Source organism: Mirounga angustirostris, unplaced genomic scaffold (genome assembly GCF_029215605.1).
Source record: "Mirounga angustirostris isolate CCGP_5_RB_7025 unplaced genomic scaffold, mMirAng1.0.hap1 SCAF_5, whole genome shotgun sequence".
Taxonomy (NCBI): Eukaryota; Metazoa; Chordata; class Mammalia; order Carnivora; family Phocidae; genus Mirounga; species Mirounga angustirostris.
The window spans coordinates 4,208,295-4,232,745 of NW_026991713.1; the positions used below are offsets into that span (position 1 = coordinate 4,208,295).

At 56.5% G+C, this 24,451-nt stretch overlaps 1 protein-coding gene across 2 annotated transcripts in view; it reads right to left on the reverse strand.

Moving 5' to 3' along the window:
• FBLN1 (fibulin 1) overlaps positions 1–24,451 on the reverse strand; it is an 82,702-nt gene that overhangs the window by 30,258 nt on the left and 27,993 nt on the right. The window contains exons 5-15 of one of the 2 annotated variants that reach the window (XM_045872344.3): positions 23,152–23,211; positions 21,650–21,751; positions 20,922–21,059; positions 19,644–19,781; positions 15,398–15,541; positions 14,457–14,585; positions 13,607–13,732; positions 10,883–11,002; positions 9,960–10,091; positions 8,128–8,251; positions 391–838 (exon numbers count right to left, since the gene is read on the reverse strand). In XM_045872344.3, coding sequence (XP_045728300.1) covers positions 484–838; positions 8,128–8,251; positions 9,960–10,091; positions 10,883–11,002; positions 13,607–13,732; positions 14,457–14,585; positions 15,398–15,541; positions 19,644–19,781; positions 20,922–21,059; positions 21,650–21,751; positions 23,152–23,211 — 1,568 coding nt within the window. In that variant the 3' untranslated portion in view covers positions 391–483. Of the gene's footprint in view, positions 1–390; positions 839–8,127; positions 8,252–9,959; positions 10,092–10,882; positions 11,003–13,606; positions 13,733–14,456; positions 14,586–15,397; positions 15,542–19,643; positions 19,782–20,921; positions 21,060–21,649; positions 21,752–23,151; positions 23,212–24,451 lie in introns of those variants that run through there. The other variant, XM_045872343.3, reaches the window with a different exon arrangement.

Below are 24,451 nucleotides of genomic sequence, written 5' to 3' on the forward strand. Positions count from 1 at the left end.
CACACACGGGCCACAAAACTTTGGCCGAGCCCCTTCCCTTCTCCGGGCCTCGGTTTCCACATTTGTAAAATAAGAGAGGAAGGAGCTCAATAATCTTCCAATGATCGCCTCATCCTTTGGGCTCAACACAAAACGAAGAGATCCTTCATCTGAAATGATACACGCGAGCTTCCTTCTCCCCACCCCTGGGCTCCCTGGTGGGGTGTATGGTGACCTCCATCAACAGGGACCCCCAGATGCACGCTACTGTATGAAAAACACTTTGTCACCGCACGGGGGCGCCAGGCAGTGGCAGGTGCCTGCCCCCCTCCCCGCCCCCCCACCCCAAGGTGAGAGACAGCACAGAATCCCCACCATGCGAAATAAAACCAAGGCACGCGAGGCATGCTGTGTAGGGATCGCCTGCTAAAACTTTATTAAAATCCCGGAGGGGAGGGTTAGGAAAGCGACAAGGGGGAGCCCCCGGCGCCCCAAAGCAAGTGCTCAGAGCTCTGCGGACACAAAAATGAAAAGCTTGGCCACAAAGGAGCTGACGGTGCCGTGGCGGTAGAGGTCCATCTTGACGGTCAGGAGCAAGTCCCTGGGCTCAGGGATGGGCTTGGTGAGGGCCACCACCCCACTGTGGTGGCTCACCTTCCGGGTGGTGAAAAAGCCCTCCTCATTGCCGCCAGTGATGGCCAGCTGCATGCTGTACCCAGGGACGGCACTGGAGGGGCCCATGCGGAAAACCACCGCGGGCACTTGGATGTTGGTGGGGAAAGAGAGGTGGTAGTAGGTTATTCTCAGAGGCAGCTTGGGGCACTCCTGATTCTCATGGCAAGGCAAGCGCTCGCAGCGACTGCAAGAAAAGTGGACAGAGACACAAGAAGAGGGTTAGAGCCAATTCAGCAAGCGGAGGAACAACAGAGCACGAGGGAAAGCGGGGGGCTCGCTGTGCGGGGCCTCCCGCCCCCCCCCCCCCGGCCAGGTCAGCCGACAGGAAGAGCCCCCCTCACTCACCTGCGGGAGGTGCCGTGGACCTCCGGGCCGCCGACTCAGCCACTAGCCTCTTCCAACACCCTCAGGGGGCGCTGGGTGGCTGGGGCCTAGGGCTGTGCCGGGAGCGAGGCGTGTGCCCTCTCACTGGCAGAGCCCCACCCCGGGCCACACTCACCAGGCACACCCTGCCCGCTGAGGGTCGTCCAGGCGCCTGGCCCCTCACCCAGACAGCGGTCAGGGCCATACAGGGCTCTTGGTGGGTCACGGAGATGCCCCTGGGAGTGATCATCTCCGCCACGAGCAGTCATGGCTGCTGCCATCTATCAAGTGCTTGGCCATTCGTCATCAAGCTTTCTCTAGTGATCACTGTAACCGCACTGTGACAGTGGGCTGAGTGCCATTCTTCAGGCGAGGAAACTGAGCCTGAAAGAGTCGGGGGCCTTCCCAAGGTCACAGTGAGTGAGGAAGCCAGATTTGTGTTCAGGCAGTGAGGTCTGTTCCTCAACCCCCTCGCTGAGCCTTGTGCTCCAGGCCCAGGTTCCTGTGTGTCCACAGGGACAGCCAGGGCTTGGAATGGAGAAGGAGACAGGTTCTAACTTCCTGTGACAGGATGGGGAGAGGTTCTGACTTGCTGTTATAGTTCTAACTTCCTGTGACAGAATGAGGACAGCTCCTAACTTCCTGTGACAGGATGGAAAGAAGTTCTAACTTCCTGTGACAGGTTCTACCTTCCTGTGACAGGATGAGGAGAGGTTCTGACTTCTTGTTACAGGTTCTAACTTCCTGTGACAGAATGATGATAGCTCCTAACTTCCTGTGACAGGATGGAAAGAGCTTCTAACTTCCTGTGGCAGGTTCTAACTTCCTGTGACAGCATGATGATAGCTTCTAACTTCCTGTGATAGAATGGAAAGAAGTTCTCACTTCCTGTTATAGCTTCTAAACTTCCTGTGACAAGATGGAAAGAGGTTCTAAGTTCCTGTGGCAGGTTTTACCTTCCTGTGACAGGATGGGGAGAGTTTCTAACTTCCTGTTATAGGTTCTACCTTCCTGTGACAGGATAGGGAGAGGTTCTAACTTCCTGTGACAGAATGATGATAGCTCCTAACTTCCTGTGACAGAATGGAAAGAAGTTCTAACTTCCTGTTATAGTTCTAACTTCCTGTGACAGGATGGAAAGAGGTTCTAACTTCCTGTGACAGGTTCTAACTTCCTGTGACAGAATGATGACAGCTCCTAACTTCCTGTGACAGGATGGAAAGAGGTTCTAACTTCCTGTGACAGGTTCTACCCTCCTGTGACAGGATGGGGAAAGGCTCTGACTTCCTATTAAAGGTTCTAACTTCCTATGACAGGTTCTACCTTCCTGTGACAGGATGGGGAGAGGTTCTGACTTCTCGTTACAGGTTCTAACTTCCTGTGACAGGTAGATGATAGCTCCTAACTTCCTGTGACAGGATGGAAAGAGGTTCTGACTTCCTGCTATAGGTTCTAACTTCCTGTGACAGAATGATGATAGCTTCTAACTTCCCATGGTAGGATGGAAAGAGCTTTTAGCTTCCTGTTACAGGTTCTACCTTCCGTGACAGGGTGGGAAGAGGTTCTGACTTCCTATTATAGGTTCTAACTTCCTGTGACAGGATGGAAAGAAGTTCTAACTTCCTGTTATAGTTCTAACTTCCTGTGACAGGATGATGATAGCTCCTAACTCCCTGTGATGGAGATAGAGACAGGTTCTAACTTCCTGTGAGAGGATGGGGACATGAACTATCTTCTGCTTCCTGAATGCTACGCCTTCACACTCTGATGGGAGCTACTTTAGGAAGTGGAGCCAAAGTGCCGAGCCCTATGGGACTTGGCAGAGCATGTCCCAGTAAGTTCTGCCATCTTGACTGTGTTGGGATTCTCCAGCCAGGAACATGTACTGTCCTAGTCTTTCATCACGTCTCCCTTTCAGCTCTTTTAAGTTTCCATGCCTCATGTTGGGTCACTTGGACTTATTTTACACTTGGCATTTACTGTCAGTGTGGTCTCTTTTTACATCCTATTTCCAGCTCTTTATCAGGGCTGGTAGGAATCATTTCATTTACTTGGCCATTTACCATTCTGAGCACTTAAAAAGGACATCCCTGGGCGTGAGCGCCATGGCCCTCCCTGGGCGATGATCCTCCATGGTAGGTGAGGAGTCACGCATGGGAGGGACCCTGGACCCAGAGGGGAGAGATGGGAAAGAAGGTAAGCAGAAGAAGGGTGCTGCTGAGGGGCTGCCTACGCCCAGAGACACCTAGGTCCAAGCCAAATGGGAGTGTTCCTGGGGATTTGGGAGCCACTGAGGGATGGTGCCCTAGCATTATGCCGGGTGCATGAGGGCTTCTCCTTCCATTAGCTCACTTCATTGTCCCACTCTGTTCTCCTGTTCTACCAGCGGGAAGATCAAAGCTCAGTGAGGACACGTCCATGACTCCATAGCGTAGTAAGTGGCGAAAACAAAATTGGCCTCATTGAAAGCCGTGGTGCACGCATACACACACGTACCAGCTGCTTCAGGAAGGGCCTGGTGGGTCTGTCCAGCAGGTGGCACTAGAGTCTCCTTCATGTGACTTAAGCTTGCCCACTCCTGTGTGGCCTGTACCCTGTCCAAGGACAGGGTTTTGATTTGTCCGATGGAAGCATTAGCCGAGTGTGTGCGGAGAGAGGGAAACGTGAAGTGTGCGTGATGCTCTGGGAGAGCTCCCGTGGGCATCGCACACCAAAGAACTGGACACCCCCTCTTCAATGGGCTCCACACCGCTCCCCTGACCCGAAAGCCAGAGCACCCCAAGCTCTTTCTCACACTAGGCATTTCTGAGCTCTCACCTCCCAAGAGCTCTTCGGTTTTATCTCCAGGACGTGACACCTACTATGTGCTTCGTAAATGGACACAAATAAATATGGCCCTGATTTTCCCGGTCAGTTCCAACCTCAGTGATCCTATGCTGCTCTACCCTACACTTACTGAAACATCGCAGAAATCATAGCTACTGCATCTGGCAAACTGCCTGACACAAAAGTCTTCGTTAGCCAGGATGTCTGGACTGAGGAGGGGCCGCCGTCACGCAGAGAACGGCCAGGTCCCTGGGACCGCACGTCTTGGGTTTCCATCTCACCGTGTACAAGAGAACAACGTGCCCTAATTTTTCAGTTCAACAAGCTGGATCAGAACACCCTATTTTCTGTGAAAATGCAGTTACTGGAAGTCGGCACACACCAGAGAAAGAAGGTCCTCCAGGCCCAATCCCTTCTTCTGGAAGGCATGGCCACTCGGGCCACCCCCCAGGCTGTCTCATGCTCACAGCCTTCCCTGCTAGCACTTCCCTGACTTCCATTCTCTTGTCATTCTGGAGAGAAGCCCCAGGAACAGGCTGAGGCAGGACTCCACCCCCTCTTGTCCACCCGCGGTACACCCTCAGGTCCAGAGCCCTGCCAACCGGGGCTGCCAAGACCATGAGCCTCAGGGGTCGGCCCTGCTGAGGGGATAAAGAGGATGTTTTCAGTCCCATCCCAGGCTCTGGAACACTTTGACATTCCTCTTGTGGGTCGGAAGGAATCGTGTGGTCAGGATCTTAACAGCCTGGATGATCCACGAGGCCCAGCCCTGTGGTTTGTGGCCCAGCCTGCTGGGTCATGCTCCAGTTACTGCCCCTTGGCTGCCAGGGACACTGCCCAGAAGGAGACTGTGTGAAGAGAAAGAGAAGGCTGAGGCCCAGAGAGAGAAAGAGAGAGAGAGTATGCACGCCTTAAATCTTCCCTCTCAAGGCACCCTAAATGTTAACCTCAGAAATGCTGGCTACTGGGTCTTTCCTAATACAGCTCTTTTAAGTTTTACAAATTGCTTTCTGAAGGTCAGATTATAAATTCTTTAAGAGGATTTTTGAGGAGGAGGAAAAGAAGCCATGAAAATGGCAAACTCCAGCCTGAGCTGTTAGCAGGGCTGAGAAGATCGGCCCCTCCTTGCTTGGAGCTCTGGCCTGCATCCTGCCCGTGTTGCTTTCAACTTGTCAGAGGCTTGTCTCTAGGTTCACACTAAGCTATGAGCTTCCATGGTCCCAGAGTAACTCCCCTCACTAGGAGGGGGCAACCTGGATAAGACCCCTCCTGTGGCCACTCAACTTGGGATTCCAGCCCCAGCCCCCACTTCCTACTCTGGGTTCCTGGCCGGCCCGTGATTCTCCACAGGGATCAGCAAAGGAGAAAATTGTAACCAGATGGATTCCAGTGTGTAGCCGTGACGGCCCCAACCACCCAGCCCTTCCAGAATCCCCGTCTCGTCTCCCATCTGAGGGCCGGGCAACTCCCGTCAGCCACACGGTCAGCAAGCAACACAGCAAGAACGGCAAAGTTACCCCGAGGAACCTCCGCGTCGGATTTGCCGTGCCCCAAGGAAGAGAAACGGGGATGTCTAGTGATCGTTCTCCTCACCACGACTTTTTCTAAGCATGGATTATGTGCTGGCACTGGGCTGGACGCCTGGAGCTCATTACTGCTAATCCTCGCTAATCCTCAAGGCCTTGCCAAGCAGGTGTTGCAGACGCAGAAAGGGTCCCTGGGTGGCCAAGACACTGACCTGAGGCCACAGCCCCGAGGAACAGGAGAACGAGTCTGGAAGCCTAGAATCCTGGCCCTGGTTCTTCCGCTTTCCACGCAGCCCCTCGGGCCATACCCGGACCTGGACACCAGGGGCACCACCCACCTTCCCTTCATCCATATTACACAGGCAGTGAAATACGCCTTTGGGGTGCCTACCCACACCCCACTAGGGCTGAACCCAGTGTGAGATTCATGATGGGGCTCTGCCCCACAATCACTGCTCACCCCACGGGAACCTGGCAGGGTGACATCACCACCCCCTTCACAGCTGGAGTATGGAGGCTCTAAGAAGCTCAAGGGACCTGGAATGGACTGAGTGGGGAGGCAAACCCAAGTGAACCTGACTTCCAGCTGGCATCTTTCCAGAATGCCACAGCATCCCCACGAGGCTTGAGAACAGTCACCGGGGGCTGGTGCACCGGGTGTCAGGTCCAGACTCCGCCCCCTGCGCCTTTCTCCTCCCCGCCCACCCCCCTGCTCCCACCGCTAGGTGGCGCTGGAGAGCAGGACCATGCGTTAATCTTGGGCATCTTCTTGGAGGGGCAGCTTGGAGGCTCATCCTCCCCTTCTTGCCTGTACTGTGGGTGGGGGCCCACTTCCTGTCCTTACTCACAGAAAATGACGGGCCCCCTCGTTATCTGCCCCAGGTACCGGCTGATGGATCAATCCATGGGATGGGGACAGACTGAGCCTTGAGCATCAACACCCCAGTGAATGGAGTGCGGGTCCAGGTTCCCTGCTGAACACCCCATTTCACGGCTGGAACCCCTTCGCTCCCCTGTCCACAGCTCTACTCCAGTCCTGCCCACCACCCCTTCCCTCCCTGCCTAACTCAGCTCTTCCTCCCCATTCTCTCTAGCATCGCCTACTCCAGGCAGCCCTCCGGCCCCCACCCCAGCCAGGTGGGAACCCTGCTATATATATACTCTGTGGCCACGGCTGTTCTGGCATGTGCCCCTAGCAGGCACGGTGCAGGGGGTGGGGGCCTTTGCGGGCCTCCTGTCTGCCCAGGCACCTGCACACGGTCTGCCCACTGTCCCCAAACAAGTAAAAGACTTTCTCCAGCATGTGCCAACATGCAGCAAGGAGCCGGGTCTGCTGATTTCAGCCACGACCTCGACACACAGCGCCCACCTGTCAGCCCCGCGGGCTTGGGGGGCGTGCAGACCCCCACAGGGCAGCCGCCCCCTCTGGGTTTCATGGCTGGGTGTGAGAAGTCCATGCCCAGTGCCAGCCAGTCTTCCAGAGTCCTCAAACCCAGACACAGACAAAGGCCTGGGAGAACAGGCACAACACACAATGGCATCCCAGCCTCAGACTGAGGACACGGAACTTTCTTAGCGGTCAGAGGAACGTCCTCACTGCCCTCTGGACCTCCGAGTAACCCAGGATGTCTCTGGAGTGCCGCACACTCAAAAACCCAGCTCTGGAGGGGATCTTCCTTCACAGGGGCGCAAGGAGGACATGAGCTGTTGGGTTTCCAGGCGGATGAACATACCCGCGCTGGGGGAACAGAGCGGGCCCACGGAGGTGGGGGGGCCAGAGGATGAACGCAGACACTGGGAAGAGCCCAAAGGGCTGCGGGGGAGACGGGTTATCTGAGCATCTCTCGTTCTGGCGTTCGGCAAACCGGAGGCCGGGCCAGAACCACAAGCCAGGGCAGCCGCCCCTGAGGCTGAGCAAGTGGAGACCGAGGCCCTGACCCTCCAGCGGGAGCAGCAGACTCAAGGTCAAAAGGCCGAGTCACAGTCCGCCTAGCTGTGCGCTGGCTTTGAGCATTTCCAGGGGTTGGAGGGAGGGGTCACGCACCTGTGCTCCCAGATCTGGCCCCACTGGAGAGCTCTTCCTGAGACTACTGACGGGGGCACCAAATGAAACTCGCTGAATAAAATCAGGGGCAGGGTGGCGGGTGGGGAGATCAGAGGGTCCTCACGACGCCCTGAGGAAGGGGGTTTCTGGATGCTCCAGCACATATCCCGGTGGCCTGGGAGGGAAGGAGCTTCCAATGACATGGGAACACATAGCTTCAAGTCTGGGACACAGACCTTTTGTGCTGGCCCCACACTGTCACCGGGCTGAAGGGAATCTGGCTTTTAAGAAGGGGGGTGTCGCTGACTGACGACGCCCCAGCAATCACATCAGCTCACCCAGAACCAGCACTACCTTCATCTGGGTCAGAGCACGTCCTGACACCTGCATCGTGCAGATGAGAAAGCTGAGGCCCAGCAAGCTGCCCCGCGCCCTGGTCTTGCCCTCGGAAACCAGAGGCCTGGGATCTCTGCCTGGCTCCACACACAGGCTCCCCCGGGGGAGGGGGGGTAGGCCCGCCCGTCTTGAAGTCACTACCTTGGCTCTCTGCGCTCTCCCGGCGTTTGGGGACTAGAGACTCAGGGATCCTCCAGTTTCCCGGGTCACCCCCCCCTCCGTGGGAGGGCACAGTCGGTTAACTGGCCATCCAGGCCGGGAGGCACGCCCCGCAGGAAGGCCGACGCAGACAGACCGCGGGAGGCCCAAGGGACTTACGTGTCTGCGGAGCGCCGGTAGTTCTTGGGGCACTCGAAGGCCAGGCAGCGGAATCCCCCCTGGATGTTGAAGCAGGTCTCGTTGATGGAGCAGTTGTGGATGCCGGTCACACACTCATCGATGTCTGTGAGAGACCCCGAGGCAGCCCGGTGAAGGCGGAGGCCGCCCCCATCCCCAGCCGGGGAGCCCAGGCCTCCCACCGCGCAGCTCCCTTACTTACGGGATATCGGTATTTTAGAGTTTGTACTTATTATTCACAGTTCCTGGGATGAGGGTGACAATACAGCTCTGGAAGTGCTTTGGGGAGTTCTGTCCCTTCTAACACTTCCATGGGCAATACCATTATTATCCTCATTTTAGGGAGGAGCTCACAGAGCTTCCATGACTCGCCTAAGGTCACACGTTTTGCAAGCGGCCGAGTCGAGCTTTGAACCCACGCGGGCTGGTGCCTGGGTCAGCACACCCTTACCTCACACCTTTACCTCGTGTGGGGCTTGTGACATCCCGGCAGGGACATGGCAGAAGCTACTGGCCCCATACGGTATAGGGGAGGAGACCCAGGCTTACAGGAATTCTAGGTTGCGCCAGGGGCCCGGGGTCGGTGATGCCGGGGGCACGGTCCTGAGAGGACCCTGGACGCGGGGAACTGTCCCCCTTCCCACAGCTCTCTGGAGCAGCCACACTGTGGGGTCCGGGGGACGCCACCAAGCCTGGGAGGCATCTGTGAAGAGGGGCCAGGTGCCTGATCTTGGTGGCAAAAACAACACTCTCAATCTCAAAGACCGAGGTTCAGGAATGTGTTTCTGCTGGTCCTGGCAGAGCACCCAGGCTGCGGTAGTCATCTCTTGCGCCAGAAAGGAGAAAACAAAGTGACTTCCATCCAGAGCTGCAGGCGAGCTGAGTGGGTGCCTCCCAGGAAAGGCCATATAGCTCCTGCCTGCCTTTAATCAAAGCCACCTTCTTCCCGACCAGAACTGACAAGTGCAGAACCCGGGGCCTCTGGAGCCTCTGGGTCGACAGTCCTGTGGGGGGCACTCATGAGCAAGGGGCCGAGAGACCCGACCTCTGGGATTCAGCTTCTGGGGCCGTCCCTGGATCCATTCCAGGGTCCTTCATTCACAAATATCTACTCAGCACCCCCTCTCAGTTGCCAAATGGCTCAGTTCCAGAGCTCACAATGACCCCTCGAGTGTTCTTAGACATGGGAGCTGAATACAGATGGGTGTCGCTGGCCCCCTCATTTAGCCCATGCTGGAGCCGACCCCCGGCCCCAGAAGGACCCTCGCAGCCATAGTGCTCATAACTACGGGGACTATGCTCATAACTATGTAGGCTGTCACGCACCAGAACACACCCATCCCCTCGACCGGGCAGTCATCATCAGCACCCGGGGACAGAGGCCTCCACCATCCGCTCAGTGTTCTGCCCTTAACTCTTGGCAGGCTCGCATCAAGGGTTCGTCGAATGGGCGAATGCAAGATGGAGCGAGTGGCCCTGTGCTGTGGAACGGGGTCTTCTGGGCACTGAGCTCCCATTTCCTCCCTGGCTAGCATCTTTCTAAAGGCTGTCATCCCCTGTTCTGGTCCCCTTGGGGCTGTTGAGGGCCTGGCAGGAGGGTCAGAACCCCCTGAAGACAGGTGTGCCGCGTGCGGGAGACCAGGGCGCGTGTGCAGAGGCCTCCCCTCGCCCTCCCAGATGCACCCCATCTATGGTGTGGCCCCTGGGTCAGGGGAGCGCATCCCCACAGCTGCGGGCTGTCTGGCCTCAGCTCCCCAGCACCGCAGAGCCCCGTGCACAACCTGAGCGACCCCCGGGGGTTCCACAATGCTCACCTTGGCAGTTGCGGCCATTGGGGGCCAGCCTGTATCCAGACGACGGGCAGCTGCACTGGAAGCTTCCAGGGATGTTGATGCAGCGATAGGAGCAGATGTGGCCGCCAGTGGGCAGGGCGCACTCGTCAATGTCTGTGACGGCAAAGCGCCCCCCTCAGCATCCCGTGTGGACCCCGGCCGGGCTGCATTCCCAACAGTGGGCCAGGATGGGGTAATTTGGACACAGGAAGCCTCCGGTGCTGGGGCGGCCTCAGAAACTATTATGCCAGAAGGGGAAACTGAGGCCCAGAAAGGGGAAGGGCCTCGCCTAAGGTCACACAGCGAGTTCGTGGTGTGGAGCGTGCATATGTGGGGGAGGAGGCAGACTGGGGGCTCAGGGAGGGGACTAGCACATTATACAGGCGACCTGCAGGCCCCAGGTACATCCTGATGCTAATGAGTACAAATGTGCTGATAAAAAACACGCCTGCCGGGAAAGGAGCAGGAATCCTAACAGCAGCTGTCCTCGGAGAACCCGCGGTGCGCCGGGCACCGGACCAAGCGCTTCCGAGTCGTCGTCCGGTTTAGTCCTCTGACAGCCTGGCAGGTCTGGGCTCAGCCCTCAGGCGGCAGGGGATGCACGGCCCCGGCCAAGGAGAGGCAGAGCTTCGGGTCAGGCCTGTGCGCGGCCCCTGGGCCCCCGCCTCGCCCCTGGGTCGCCACCACCAAGCCCGGCCACGTGCGCGGTTCAAGGTCCCGGCACACGTGATGCTCGCGGTCACATGTTTGCTGCTTTCTAAACCTCACTCGCAGTGGCTTCTTTGTATCCAAATAAATCTCAGTTGGAGGGGGAAGAAAAAACCCACACCCCCGCCAGCCTGAAAGGGCGTTAAGCAGAAGCGGGGAGGAGGGGCTCTCCCCTCAGCCGAGCGGGGCGCCCCCACCTTCGCAGGTGACGCCGTCCACGTCGCTGAGCTGGTAGCCTCGCCGGCAGTAACACTGGTAGGAGCCGTACACGTTGGCGCACTCCTGGCTGCAAGGGCTGTTGCTGCACTCGTTCACGTCTGAAAGGGACAGGGTCCCCGGAGGTCAGCGCTCGGAGCCAGCCACCCGCCCGGGCTCCCTGGCCGGGCTGCAGACACAGCGCCTCCCTCAAGGGAGCACAGAGGAAGGGCCAGCGCTCCCGCGGTGGTGGGGGCTGGGCACCCGCCTGGGCTCGCCCCGAGGGACAGCGGCTCCCACTCCATCCCCCACGGCCGAGGGGCCGGGGACCTCTCATCAGGACGACAGTAAAGCCTCCGGCCTCGGCTCCTCCCAGTGGGTCCCCATCAGACTACCGCCAGGTCCGTTCTAGTCCTCAAACGGAGATCTGATCACGGCCCTCCCCGTTTCACCTCCAAGACGATGCCCTCTGCAGACAGGGAGGCCTGGGTGAACAGCCGAGAGGCCAATATTCCTAACACGCCAATGCTTGGCGCTCACCAGCCCACTCGGCAACCCTGGGCTCCTGCTTCTCGGTTCCCTTCACTGAGAGCAGGGATCAGCACACATCCGGCCCACCTCTTGGTTTTGTAAAGAAAGTTTTATTGGCACACAGCTATGCTCGCTCACTCATTTACCCCGATCTGTCGCTGCTTTTGCAACACAGAAGCAGAGGGGAGTAGCTACAACACAGACTGTATTTACTATGTGGCTTTTAGGGATAAAAAACAACTTTGCCAACCTCTGGCCCAGAAGCCTCTTCTCACGTTTATTTACTGCTAACTCCTAGCAGGGCAGGAGGGGCGAGCAGCTGAGAATGTCCATTCGCCTCTCAGCCCGTGTTTCGTCCTGCAGTAGCCCCGTGCCCAGCCTGGCCGCCACCTGCCCACCTGCTCACCTGCTCACCTCTGCTCTCGTCACATCCTGGAGACACTCCTTGAAGGCGGGAACCATGTTCCCGCCACACACCTTGTCAGGGGGCCTTCATAAAAGCTTAGTGGAACGACACGGCAAAGCTGGCCAGGCCCTGTTTTTCTGTCCCCAGTGTTGCTGCTAATGTAGACGTGAATATCTCCTTTCTGGTCACTTAGCAGTGATGAGGAACAGCATAAGCCATGAATGATAGGAGCAAGAACACCGGCGGTCTCCATAGATGGCACTTTGTCGCACGCAGGACACTGGGATGAGCTCTTCACGTGCTTCACCCTCATGACTCCCGATAAGGTGGGTCCTGCTACCCCCCACTTTTGCAGGTGAGGACACTGGGGCCCAGAAATGCTGAGTTACTTCTTCAAGACCATAAAATGGCAGAGCTAGGATTTGAACCCAAGCTCAAGGGACAACCCCCCCACCGCCAATGTGTGAATGCTTTCCTTGCCAGTATACATGCGTTGGGTCTGGTTCTTGGGGGCAGATCCTAACTCTTGGGGGGACCCTAGGGCCCAGGATTTTGTCACACTGTCCAGCCTCCAGTTTGAGAACTGTGCATACTGGGTGCATCTGGGCATAGCTGACTTCTGTGATCGTTCTGCTGAGGGTCCAAAGGCTGTGCTGGGCAATGGGAGGGCATCACTGAGGGCCGTCAAAGCTCTTTCCTTTGCTGACCTCAGGACCTAATCCCCATACAAGATGCGATACCCGTTGAGCACCTACTATGTGCCAAGCCCTGTGCTGAATGCCCTTCACGCCATCTCGGTCCATCACCAGAAGAGGCTGGTGCTGCGTGCTAACCGAAAGACGCAGCATGAACAACTCCATCCAACCCCCACGTGGTGGACGGAGAGACCGGCCACACTTTAGCATGGCTTCTACTGGCCCAAGACGGGGTGCTTAGGATGACGGCCTCAGACCCTTAAAATGCCTGCCTGAGAAAGCTCAGCGCTGCCCAAAGAAGATACTCAGTATTCCAGCCAGCACCTGATGACATGCCCTGGCCTCCTTCTTCTTAGAAGTATTTACTTTAGAAAACTTGTAAATGTAAACCCTCTCTCTTGTCCCTTTGAGATGTATCCTCTGCCACCCAAGAGTCTTTCTCCAGGATGCAGGAACCACACCTTTGAGATGTGGTCATCAAAAGGGGAGGCGCCCCCCTCCCAGTCTCTGCGGGAGGGGAGGAGCCAGTTAGCAGGTCCAGGCTGACCCCCACCTAACATCCTGTGGTGCCTCTCCTTAGCATGCCCCAGCATCTCAAAAGCCTCTCGCCTTTTGTTTCTGCAGAGCTGAGATGGATTTACACTGACATGTGTCTCTCTCCGCTACTGCAAAATCTGAGTAAAACCTGTCGTTCCAATTTACTTGAAAATCTGACCTATCAACCCCATTCCTCCCGTTAGGACACGGAGGCAGGTGACATCGGCCACTCCCCACGGTCACGGGAACACAGGGTGGGTCGGATGCCTCCAAATCCCGCACTCTGAGCCGCGTCCCACACACCTGCTTCAGCTCATTAATCCCCACGTGCGGGGCCCTGGACAGACGCCGCCAGGTGTTCCAAGGCCCGGGAGGGACTGGGGGAGCAGTCATCCCTGACAAGCCACCTTTTGCAGGCGATTCCCCGACCAGCGCGTCACCTAATACGTGCTGGGGAAACAAACTCGAGTCCGTCCCCGGGGGCCTGCAGGTGGAGCGCTGGCTCTCCCCAGCAGCAGGGGGTCCTGGAGCGCCCCGCCCTGCCCGCCCCGCCTCACCTTCGCACGACCGGCCGTCGGCAGAGAGCCGGAAGCCCACGGTGCAGCTGCAGAAGTAGGAGCCCGGCGTGTTCTCGCACTTGTGGCCGCACAGGCGCCCGGGGTAGCGCCGACACTCGTTGATGTCTGCAACAGAGCGGACGGGGCCGGCTCAGGGCAGCGTCCGTCCCCCAGCGGGCAACGCCCCACGCCGCCTCTGCTCGCCACCTCCATCCCCCACCGCCTGCACCCCATCTCTCGGATGAGAGAGGCAAAGCGACTTGTCCCCAAGCCACAGCGAGTCAGCGGGGGAGCCGGGACCACACCCGGCCTCTGCCTGTCCGCTGGGCAAGTCTCAGGCTCCTTCCCTGACGGCCGCCCTCCTGGGGACGTGCCCACCCGCCAGTTCTCCACCCTGGAGTCCTGAAGGAGGGTCCGCTGGGGTCTGACACGGGGCTCTGGGGCTGAACGGGGCAGTTGTCAGCCTCCCCTAAGCAGCCTGGTTTGGGGGTGGCAGGTGGCAGTCAGCGGGGGTCTGTCCCCGTTCCTGGCGGAGAGGTGGCCATGCCACCGCGGGTTCTTCTGCCGTGATCCGTGCACACCGCCCCAAAGCCCTGCGGGTGCGCACGGACTCTGGGAAATCACTCATGCTTCTGGACATTTGTGGAGCGGGCCGTAGTCTCCCAAACCCTTGCCGGCCTTGGGTCAAACAGAGCACCTGCTGTACAGGCAGGGGGCCTGGCTCACACCCGGGAGGGCAGTGGCAGGTGGAACCGGGGTGGGGGTCACCTGACTCAGGGTCTGCTCTCTGGGGCTGCTGTACCGGGACTTTCTCAGGGGACCACCGAGGCCTGTGGGGACACCCACGTACCCACACACGTCCTGCTGATGCCGTCGAAATAGTATCCAGCCTTGCACTCGCAACGGAAACTTCCGGGGGAGTTCACACAAAGGTGCCCCGGCCCACAGGGCTCAGAGGGTGCCGCACACTCGTCCACATCTTGTAAAAAAGAATGACGCATTGAAAAACGTTTAGTGTGGGTTTTTTTTTTTTCCCCTAAGATATCAGAGAGGAAGACAAGAAAGCAGCAAACTAAAATGTATGTTGACAAAGCAACATTATTTATTCTTCAACACGATGTCACAGAGTGCCTGCTCGTGCTGCGCCCCATACTGGGGAGACAGCGGACCCAGGTTGCAGACCCTGCCCTCAGGGGCCTCCTGCTCCAGCTGGCTAGCAAGGGCCCTAGGGAAGGCAGGAAGTGCCCAGTGACCCAGGGGAGACGCTAGGGAAGTGCTCTGGGAGTCACAGGGAGAAAGACTCCTTCCTGCTAGCAGGGATCTGGAGCCAAAGGAATGTAGCAGCAGGTGGGCAGAGGAAATGATGTAAAAGCAGAAAACCACACAGAGAGGAAAGGGTAGGGCTTGTTTAGGGAGCAGCAAGACCTATTTCATCTGAATTATAAGGTTTTCGAAGTTGGGTCAACCTCAGGAGGACTGAATTGTAAGCGGGGTCACTGCCTGAACTCTGTGTCCCACCAGTGGGAATTGTGAGCAGGGAGGCACAAGGGAGCTTTCAGCTCAGGACACCCCAGACAGACTGAAAGGGACAAAGCTGGGTGCAGTGGTAGGCTGGCATCCTATTGCAATAGTCCAAGCAATCGATGGCAAAGGTCTATGCTTGGAGATGAGCAATGAGATGGATGGACAGGTGGAAACGGCTTCACTTTGGGGATCTCCTCTCCCCTTTCAGAGAAAGGAGGGGTGTGCTGGGAGCAGACAGAAAAGTTGGTTTTCTTTTTTAATACCAACCAACACAGCGGGTTCCCTCCTCGTTGAGATGGTAGCCACGGCCACAGTTGGGCACGTTCTTCTGGCATGTGTAGGAGCCCTCCGTGTTGATGCACGTCTGCCCAACAGGGCATGGGGCACTGATACTTAAACACTCATTGATATCTGCAGCAGGGAAGACAGAGACAATGTGGTGAAACACGGAGGGCCTGCAGAAACCCAACAACCCGGTCTCCAGAAAACCCCTACTTCCCCCCTCACTACAAAACCCCACACAGAGGTACCATGGTGCCCCCTCACCCTGGACCACACAGCAGCCTCCCAAGTGGCTCCCAGATCTTGCCAGCACATGCCACCTCAAACACCACCTGCCTGGGCCATCTCCCTGTCCCTGAACCTTCAACCCACCCGTCTCTCCCTGTACGGCATCTGAGGCTGCCTGCCTGGCTCTCAGGTCTGCCCATGGTCACATGGCCATGTCTCTTCTGAATTTCACACGCCTAGTGAGTGCGAACCGGTAAATGCACAAGGATAACCTTTCGCTCCTCTAGCTCCAATTCGGTGCAAAATCACAGAGGCTGGGGCGCGGGGGTGGCTCAGTTGGTTAAGTGTCGGACTCTTGATTTCTGCTTAGGTCATAATCTCAGGGTCATGCGATCGAGCCCCGTGTCGGGCTCTGTGCTGAGCGTGGAATCTGCTTAAGATTCTCTCTCTCCCTCTCCCTCTGCCCTGCACCCCACTCGCGTTCTCTCTCTCAAACAACAACAACAATAAACCGCACAGGCTGAACTTCTTACTAGGGGAGACTTCTAAAGGGACCGAGGGTTTTAAGAATTCCCTTTTTCAGATACTTACAAAGTATCTAGGGGACAAAGAGAAGGGAGTGATGGTAGAAGACCCCTGAGCTGAAGTCAAAAAGAGGGATTGGCTGTACTTCTCCCCTCCCGGCCACACCCCACCCTCCTTGGACAGTCAGTGACCAGCCGCATCCTCCCCCTTGAGTCGGCCTTAAGCACAGATGCAGTACTTAACAGTTGACAAAAGCGTTTAGGTCCACACTGCCCTCACCCGCCACAGCTAGCCTCCAAGTTAGGCCGGGATTAGTCTCTGCATTTTATAAACAAGGAAACTCCCAAGCACACAGCTGGGCCTAGGGCCCACTCAGCTCTAGAACCAGGGAGTCCTGCCTCCCAGCCCTCAAATCGGGGGTGGGCAAACTATAGCCTGCCAGCCTGCCAACCAAATCCAGCCCACTGCCTACTTTTGTCAATAAAGCTTTATTGGAACACAGCCATGCCCATTCTTTTACTTGTTGTCTACAGCAACAGAGACCCTAGAGTTCATGAAGCTGGTACTTAGTATTTCGCCCTTTACAGAAAAAAATTCTGCATCAAGAATAAATGCAGTGTTTAGCAACAACATGGCTTCCCTCCAAGCCTTGTGCTCGCCAATCAGATCTACAGTTCCCAAACTCTGTCCCCGGACCTGTGAGCGTCCCAAGACAGAGTGGGCCAGCGTGTGGGAAGCCCTGCTCTGGTCCTCTCTGTTGTCCTCACTAAAGCAGAAGGGAAGACGGCGCACACCAATTGGGAATCAGAAGAAACAGGGAAAAGAAAACCAACAAAAAGATGGGATCTCTCAAGGCCCTCAGCAACCAAACCTCAAGGTTCTAGAACATTCTATGTCTTATAATAAGGAAAAAGGCCTCTGCTTTCTTAGAGCATGGCCATTCTTGTGCATCCTCCCTTTCCCCCCTCACCCCGGGGTAGAGCTCTACAGCTGCTGGGCTGTCTGCTGGTGGCCGGAGGGGGACAGGCAGGCTTGTGGGGCACCAGGAATGCTTCCAGGGATCCTGGGAAGATGCATTTGGCTGCCCATGAGGTCACGCTGTTCTGGAGGGGGTGAGGGGGTGAGGGTGCCGTCGGTGGAGGTGTGCAAGCCGAGGACCAGGACACACACAGGGGAGGGGAAGACGGCCTTGAAACTTGCATTGGATCCCGATACACTTTCTCCTTGTAGAGAAGTATTTGGGATGACGAGGTCATTTTTAAAAAGATGACATAAAGGTACTGACGTAAAATGATGTCGAAATACACTGTGAAGGGGTCGGCGGTGGGGTGGGGGGGAGCACGTTGCAGCTCAGTCTGGCTCCATTTATATCAGAAACAAAGAGTCTCCAGACAGCAGGAGCCCAGAAGGGCACACAGACACTGCTGAGCAAGAGAGAAGCGTTTCCTTTCTGCACTTCAGGATTGGCTTGCATTTTTGTAAATAAAGATATATATATATATGTATAAAACTTCTGAAATTAAAAAAAAATTTTAAAGAAAGAATCCTGAGTCTGGTTGCAAGGAGTGTGGGCACATGAAAAGGGGGGGCCGCCCCAGGGCTGAGATGAGGGGCATCTCATGGTTGGTTTGCAAACCCTCCACATAACCAGGTGCTGGCGGGTGGGGCTCCTTTGGGGCTCAGCTCCACTCACCCGGGCTCTCCCTGCGTCTAGGGGAAGACACTGAGGGGACTGTCCCCTCCCGCTACTCTCACACCTTGTCCCTGCACAGTCTGCACCCCATAGAGGGGGAGGAGGGGGCCACGCTGAGACTTGCCAATGTTCCTTTGTGGAAATCGGGGCTGGTTTTGCCATGAGTCAGGGTTTCCATCCCAAACAGATGCCAGCCTCCTCGGCAGAGCCCCCTCCAAGTGCATGGCAAGTCCGGGCAGGCCCCTCCTCCCTGCTGGCCCTGGGAGGGCCGTCAGCAGCATGGTCCCCTGCACTGGCTGGAAGCTGGTGAGGGGCCAAGCCCAGCCAAGCTGAGCCCCTCCCCCGCCCCCCAGCTCCGAAGCCTCCCCACATGGCCCGCACGGGATGACAGGGGAGCTTTAAAGAAGGAGGCTGGGGCACGGCTCAAGGAGGCCCCTGTCCAAAGTGAGGGTCACTGTTCGATTTGTCTTTAAATATCCCAGGGTGGTAAAAAAAAAAAAAAAGGCTAGGAGACCTTTCAGTCCAAACTACCACTTCAAATCAAAGATCAATACAGATTTCTCTGAGAGCGGGTGAGCCAGACAGACACCCGCCATCCCTCACTCCCGGAGGTGTCAACCTTTCAAAGAGGGTAACGGGGCAGTCCCCCGGGAGGGTGGGCTCTAACAGATGGCATCTGCAGCTCTCATCGGGAGAGAAGTCTTCCTACCCTCAAAGGCAGGACCCAGAAGCTTCTGCTGAGCAGAGGCCAAGGCCAGGCCGGCGGATCTGGACGCAAAGGCCAACAGCACACAGTGACCGAGCCAGGTGGTTAGCCGGGGTGAGCCCAGGAGAAAGGGGAGTCACCCCCCGTGTACAGAGCAGGTAACTGGTCCGCTCGGCTCCCTGCCCCTCCCGCACGCTGCTTCCCCGACCTGAGCCTCTCGCCAGGCCTCCTGCATTTACTAGTTTACTACGTTCCCACGGGATTTTCTTTCTCTGATAGCAACAGAGTAGTTTTGTGGGGTTTTGTGGTGCGATATATGTGACAGAAAATGTGCCGTTTTCCCTATTTTTAAGTCTACAGACAGGTGGCATCAACTACGTTCGTGCTGTTGTGAAACCATCACCACCATCCAACCACGCAACTTTTTAATTTTCCCCAACTGAAACTCCCTGTGCCCGGTAAACACTAGCTCCCCACTCCCCTGCCCCAGGCCCTTTGCACCTCCCGTGCTCCTCTCCTCTCTCTACGAAACTGACTACTAACACAGAGTATCTCTTAAAACAAATCTTTAGTACACCAGACTCTTCACAATCCTCTTCTTCGATCCTTGCCTCAAGCCTCTAAGGCAGATATTACGATTCTTCCCATTTTATAGAGGAAGAAATTGAGGGTCAGAGGAAGGAAGTCAATTACCCTAAGTCATTGAGTTCTAAACCAGGTGTCTCTGACTCCAAAATTGAAGCCAAACCGGGGGTTTCGTCTAAACCCGGGGGTTGCTCAACTCTGGCCCCGGGGCCAACCCCTGCCTGTACCCGTTTTTGTAAATAAAGTTTTATGGGGACACAACACCGCCCATTCATCCACGTTGTTGTGGCTGCCTTCCAGCTTCAACGACAGAGCTAAGTAGCCACAACAGAGACCGCACGGCCCACGAGGCCTCAGCGTTTGCTCCCCGTCCCTTTATAGGATGTGCCTGCCGACCTCTGCTCGGCGGCTCCTCACGTCGCAGAGACGTGGCCCGGCACTGGGGCATCGGCCCCACCCGGGGGACCCTGCCAGCCCTGGCGACAGTGTCTTACCAATACAGTTGCCTAGAGCATCTTGTATAAAACCGCTCTTGCACTGTAGCTTGGGTCTGCAGCGGAAGGATCCCAGAGTATTCTGACAGATAAAATCGGGGAGGCAGTTATGAATACCACTCTCACACTCGTCAATATCTGGTACGTCATAAAAAAAGGAAATTGTTAGCAAGAGTCCTGCCAGAAGCATCATACAACATTTAAAAATCACAAGAAAGTTTTTTTTTTTTTAATGCTCATTACTCAGACTACAACCCAAAACATTCCAATAGAGAGGTCACATAAAAAGGCGCCTTAGCTAGCCCAATAATGCTCATATTGCTAAAGATTGAAAACTCTTTCTCTTCCCCCAAGGCTCTTATGAGGCAAACTTTCTGTTATATAATAAATATCCCAGGCATTTTCCTGGCAGTATGTGGGATTTTTTTTTTTCTTCACTTTAGGCTAAGTGCATGTTTAGTTTAGATAATAAGCAATGATCTTAGTGGTAATAAACACTGTCCCTATAAAGTTATTCATTCTGAAATCGTCATAATCTTCCAAACATGAACAATGGTGATTGTCATGATCAGACATGTTGGCTGCCCTTCCCCTGAAGTTCATGGCTGTCAAGTGTTCAAAAGTGTATACTCAGCTGGCTGGGCCCCTGGGTTCTCAGGGTCCAAACCGCCCAGCGAGGGTGGAGTGGAGTGAGCTTGCCCAAAGGCCGTCAGACGTCACGAGGGTGTGCCTGGCTTTTGAGTTACCCTCGTAACTCAACCAAAATTTTCACACAAGTGGTTTTGTCATTCTGGAGGGCTGGAAACCCTCAGAAGAAAACTATGTTCTAATAGATCCTCATCAAAGCCTTATCTGCCAAATCATATCTATGGCTTGGCAGGGAAAGGCCAGCAGCCAAAAATGTCATGTTTTTATGCAGCGGAAGAGAATATGCTTTGAACTTCAAGGAAGCCTGGAGTCAGATGGAAGGCAGCTGTTGTACAGAAAAAATTTGGGGCGGGGGGGGTTGCGGGGAGAAAGCACATGTGAGCACCTGAAATTCACCTCTGGTCTCGTTTTGAAATGATCCTGCTCTGAGCCTTTCCAGAAATGCAAACTCACCACTGTCATTAACTCAACGTTACGGTCCAGAAGGTAAATCTTTACCAAAGACACAACCGGCCAGTGTCCCTTGGGCAGTCACGGGGAGCCCAGACCCCCGGGAGCCCAGTGCTGCTTTACCAGCAATCCTATCTAGTCCCGGGGAGCTGAGGTGTGTAGACTCGAAGCATGTTATACCTTTGCAGTCATTGTCCTCCGTGAGCTCATAGCCAGTCCCACAGCTACTGTCTCTCTGGCAGCGGAAAGAGCCCACTGTATTGACACAGGACTCTCCAAGCCGGCAGTTGTGGTTGCCCATGACGCATTCATTGATATCTAGGAGAGATGGAGGCGAAGCAGGAGTAACCAGCAGGAACCACGGACCCCCTTTATCAAAAGGAATGTCCCGGAAGGCGTGGTGCAATTGGTCCCCAGCCATCTGTCCAGTCCCCCACGCACGTGCCTAGTCGGGGTCCTGGGCACCCACCACCAAATCAAAAGCAATGGTTTCTTTCCCCTGCTCGGTTTCAGATCTACTGCTCTCCTTGAGCACCCACGGAGCAAGTGTCAGGCCCTGAACCCGAGCCACGTGATCCGTAAGGCCCCTGCGAGAGGCGATCACCTTGCTCCGTCTCCCCCGCCTCGGACAGGAGGGGCCGAGAGAGGCTGAGGGACGTGCCCGGGGCCACTGAGCAGATCCTGGATTCAGAGCCCGGTCAGACCCCAAAGCCAGCCCTCTTCCCCAACGCGGTATTTGGGCGTTCCTGCAGGAGAGCCGTGCGCTGTAGACTCCAGGGAACGCTGTTCTTCACCTCCGAGGGGGCCCGGGGTGTGCAGGGTGGGCCCTGCCCGGTGCCAAGGCGAGGCCGAGGCCCCCGGGGCGGCTGCGTGCCATCCTGCTGCGGCTGGAGCACGGCAGCGGTTACCTTCACAGGAGACGCTGTCGGCCAGCAGCTGGTAGCCCACGAAGCACGAGCAGACCACCTCCTCCCCCGTGTCTCGGCACTGCTGCTTGCAGGGTCCGCCGCCTGGAACCAGAGCAGATCAGAGCGAAGGTGAGCCAGGAGCCCAACACACACGAGAGGCCCTTTGGGGGGCCAGTTCTCTTTGGACTAGGCCGGAGCGAGCGCCCTCGGGGCGGACAATACACGAGGGCAGGCTCCCCGGTTTAGAGCCCACCCTCTCCGGCCTAGCACCACTCCCTTCCCGCGCGAGACCCCCCCACCCCAGGATCTGGCCCCGGACAACCTTGGGGCGGCTGCCTCAGGTCCCAGCCCTGGTCCGACAAAATGGCGGCAGGCTGGGCCATCCCTGCAGGTCGTAGTGGTGCCGGGAGAGGCCGGGCAGAGAAGCCAGGGATGCTGCCGCCCAGCACAGACACGGAGGGGGCCATCCCGTGAGGGAGGCCAGGCCCCGCAGAGGCCCCACGGGCCCCCTCAGCTCACCTGGCTCCCTGACTGTCCCTGGTACTGCCCCCCCCCCCCCCCCCGCCCACTCCAACCACACTTCCTGCAGGCCGCTGAGTGATGCTCAAAGAGGGACTCTCACCGGGACAAACCTCTCCCGGCTAAAGATGCTACCAAAGCTCCGACTGCTGCCCAGGGCCTGTGGGCCTCTGCCTGCTTCCCCAGCCTCTTCCTCTAACCCCCACCACCCCCCTCCCCCATGCCACGGCCACCAGACTCACCCACGCCGAGTCTGGGTCCACATGTCTCCACTCCTGCTGCCCAAATCTCTGTCCAGTGGTACTTTCCTGGCTAACCCACACTCACCCCCTCGCAAACCAGCTACATCCTCCCCAGGAAGGCCCTCCCACCCCCCCCAGGGAGTTTTCTGGGCTCTCTGCCCTCCCCCAGCATCCCCACCCCCGCCCCTGTGCGGACTGGCACTGTGCACTGACCACGTCATTTTGTGATTACACTGGCCCCCCATCAATGCTCCAGCCACAGGGCAAGCCTCCGAATGGAGCTTTGGAGCAGACTTGCCAGTCTAGACATGTGGGAATGTTCCATGAAGGAGAAATAACGTTTTATCACATGAAAAACAAACCTGTCAGGCCCCACTCACTTTTAATTTGCAAACGTCTCCCTTGCCAGACAAATGGATACAGTCCACGGCACCTTCTGGGGCTCCAGGACCCAAAGCTGAGTAACGCTCCCCCCTCCCCGGGTGTTCACCCTTCGCAGAGCCCCTGTTTAGGTGGGTGCTGTGTCTGGGGGGTGCACTTCTGATGCCTGCTTCCCACATGGCCCCCTCCCTATCAGCCCACCAGGCCCCAGCTCGAAGGGAAAGAGAAGGTGGGAGCCCAGGAGTGCGGGGAAGGCAGACAGACTTGAGCTGACCCGCAGCCAGAGGGCTCTTCCCACGTGAACCTGAGCGAAACCTGAGGTCGAACTCCCAGTGGGATTGGGAGGTAGCAGGGCCTCACCTCTGCAGCGGTCGTTCAGGTATGGGTCCTCCTGCTCCTCCTCGATCTCTGAAATCTTGGCTGAGGGGAAAGAGAGGCAAAAAGGACATGTATACAAATGCAGCATCCCATCGTGTCTCAGCAGAAACCCTGAATACTTTTTCTCCTTTTTTAAAAAATATTCTTTTTTTTTTTTCAAGATTTTATTTGTTTATTTGACAGACAGAGAGAGAGAGAGAGCACTAGCAGGGGGAGCGTCAGGCAGAGGCAGAGGCAGAGGGAGAGGGAGAAGCAGGCTTCCCGCTGAGCAGGGAGCCCGATGCGGGGCTTGATCCCAGGACTCCAGGATCAGGACCTGAGCCGAAGGCAGACGTTTAACAGACTGAGGCACCCGGGCACCCCACTTCATCTCCTTATAAATACCAGGCAATTATGCCCATTTGGGGAGCTCAGGGATTGCCAAGGGACGTTAGGCACTCCACATTACTTGCCTATTTCAGCAAATGTAGTCACAGTCCTGCTCTAAACCGGGCCATGGCCCCCAAACCTTAAACAATGCACCCGGTAAAAACTTGTTGTTGGTTGAACGGTGTCACCCCCCTCAGAAGATGTTGGAGCCCTAACCCCTAGTACTGGCAAATGTAACCTTCCTTTGGAGAAGAGTCTTTGCAGATGATCGAGTTAAGGCGAGTGAAGGCATGCCCCCAGACAGTATGTCTGCGTCGTTATAGAAAGAGAAAAGAGGACACAGAGGCAATTGATGTGAAGACACAGGGAGGGGACAGCCATCCATGTACCCAAGGCCACCAGAAGCCAGGAGAGCGGCCTGGAGCCAATTCTGCCCCACAGCCTCAGAGGGACTCAGACAGACAGCCAACACCTTGATCAGGGGCGTCTGGCCTCCAGACTGGGAGACAGAACATTCCTGTTGTTTAAGCTCCCCCCCAACTCCAGTCCGTGGTGCTTTGTTAGGGCAGCCCCAGGAAATAAATAACTATATACAGTCTGCCTGCAAAACTCAATTTAGTGCGGGTCATCAATAGTCACTCACTGGGTTCGTTCAGACGAGGTGTCTGAGCATCTGCTCTGTGGGCCGAGCACTCGGCAGAGACAAGGCCCCTACTCTCAACAGAGACTTCAACAGGGCAAAGGGGACCAGTGGGGTCCCCTAATTTAACCTAGTAGGGTGGTTTTCCACTGGTAGTTCTAGGTGAAGAAAAGAAATGGATTCGTCCCTCCAGGTTGCATAAGACAGCCAAGGAAAGGAAGGATCCCGAAAAATACCCGGAAACCATGCTCTGGGAAGTCGAGGCCCCTTCCA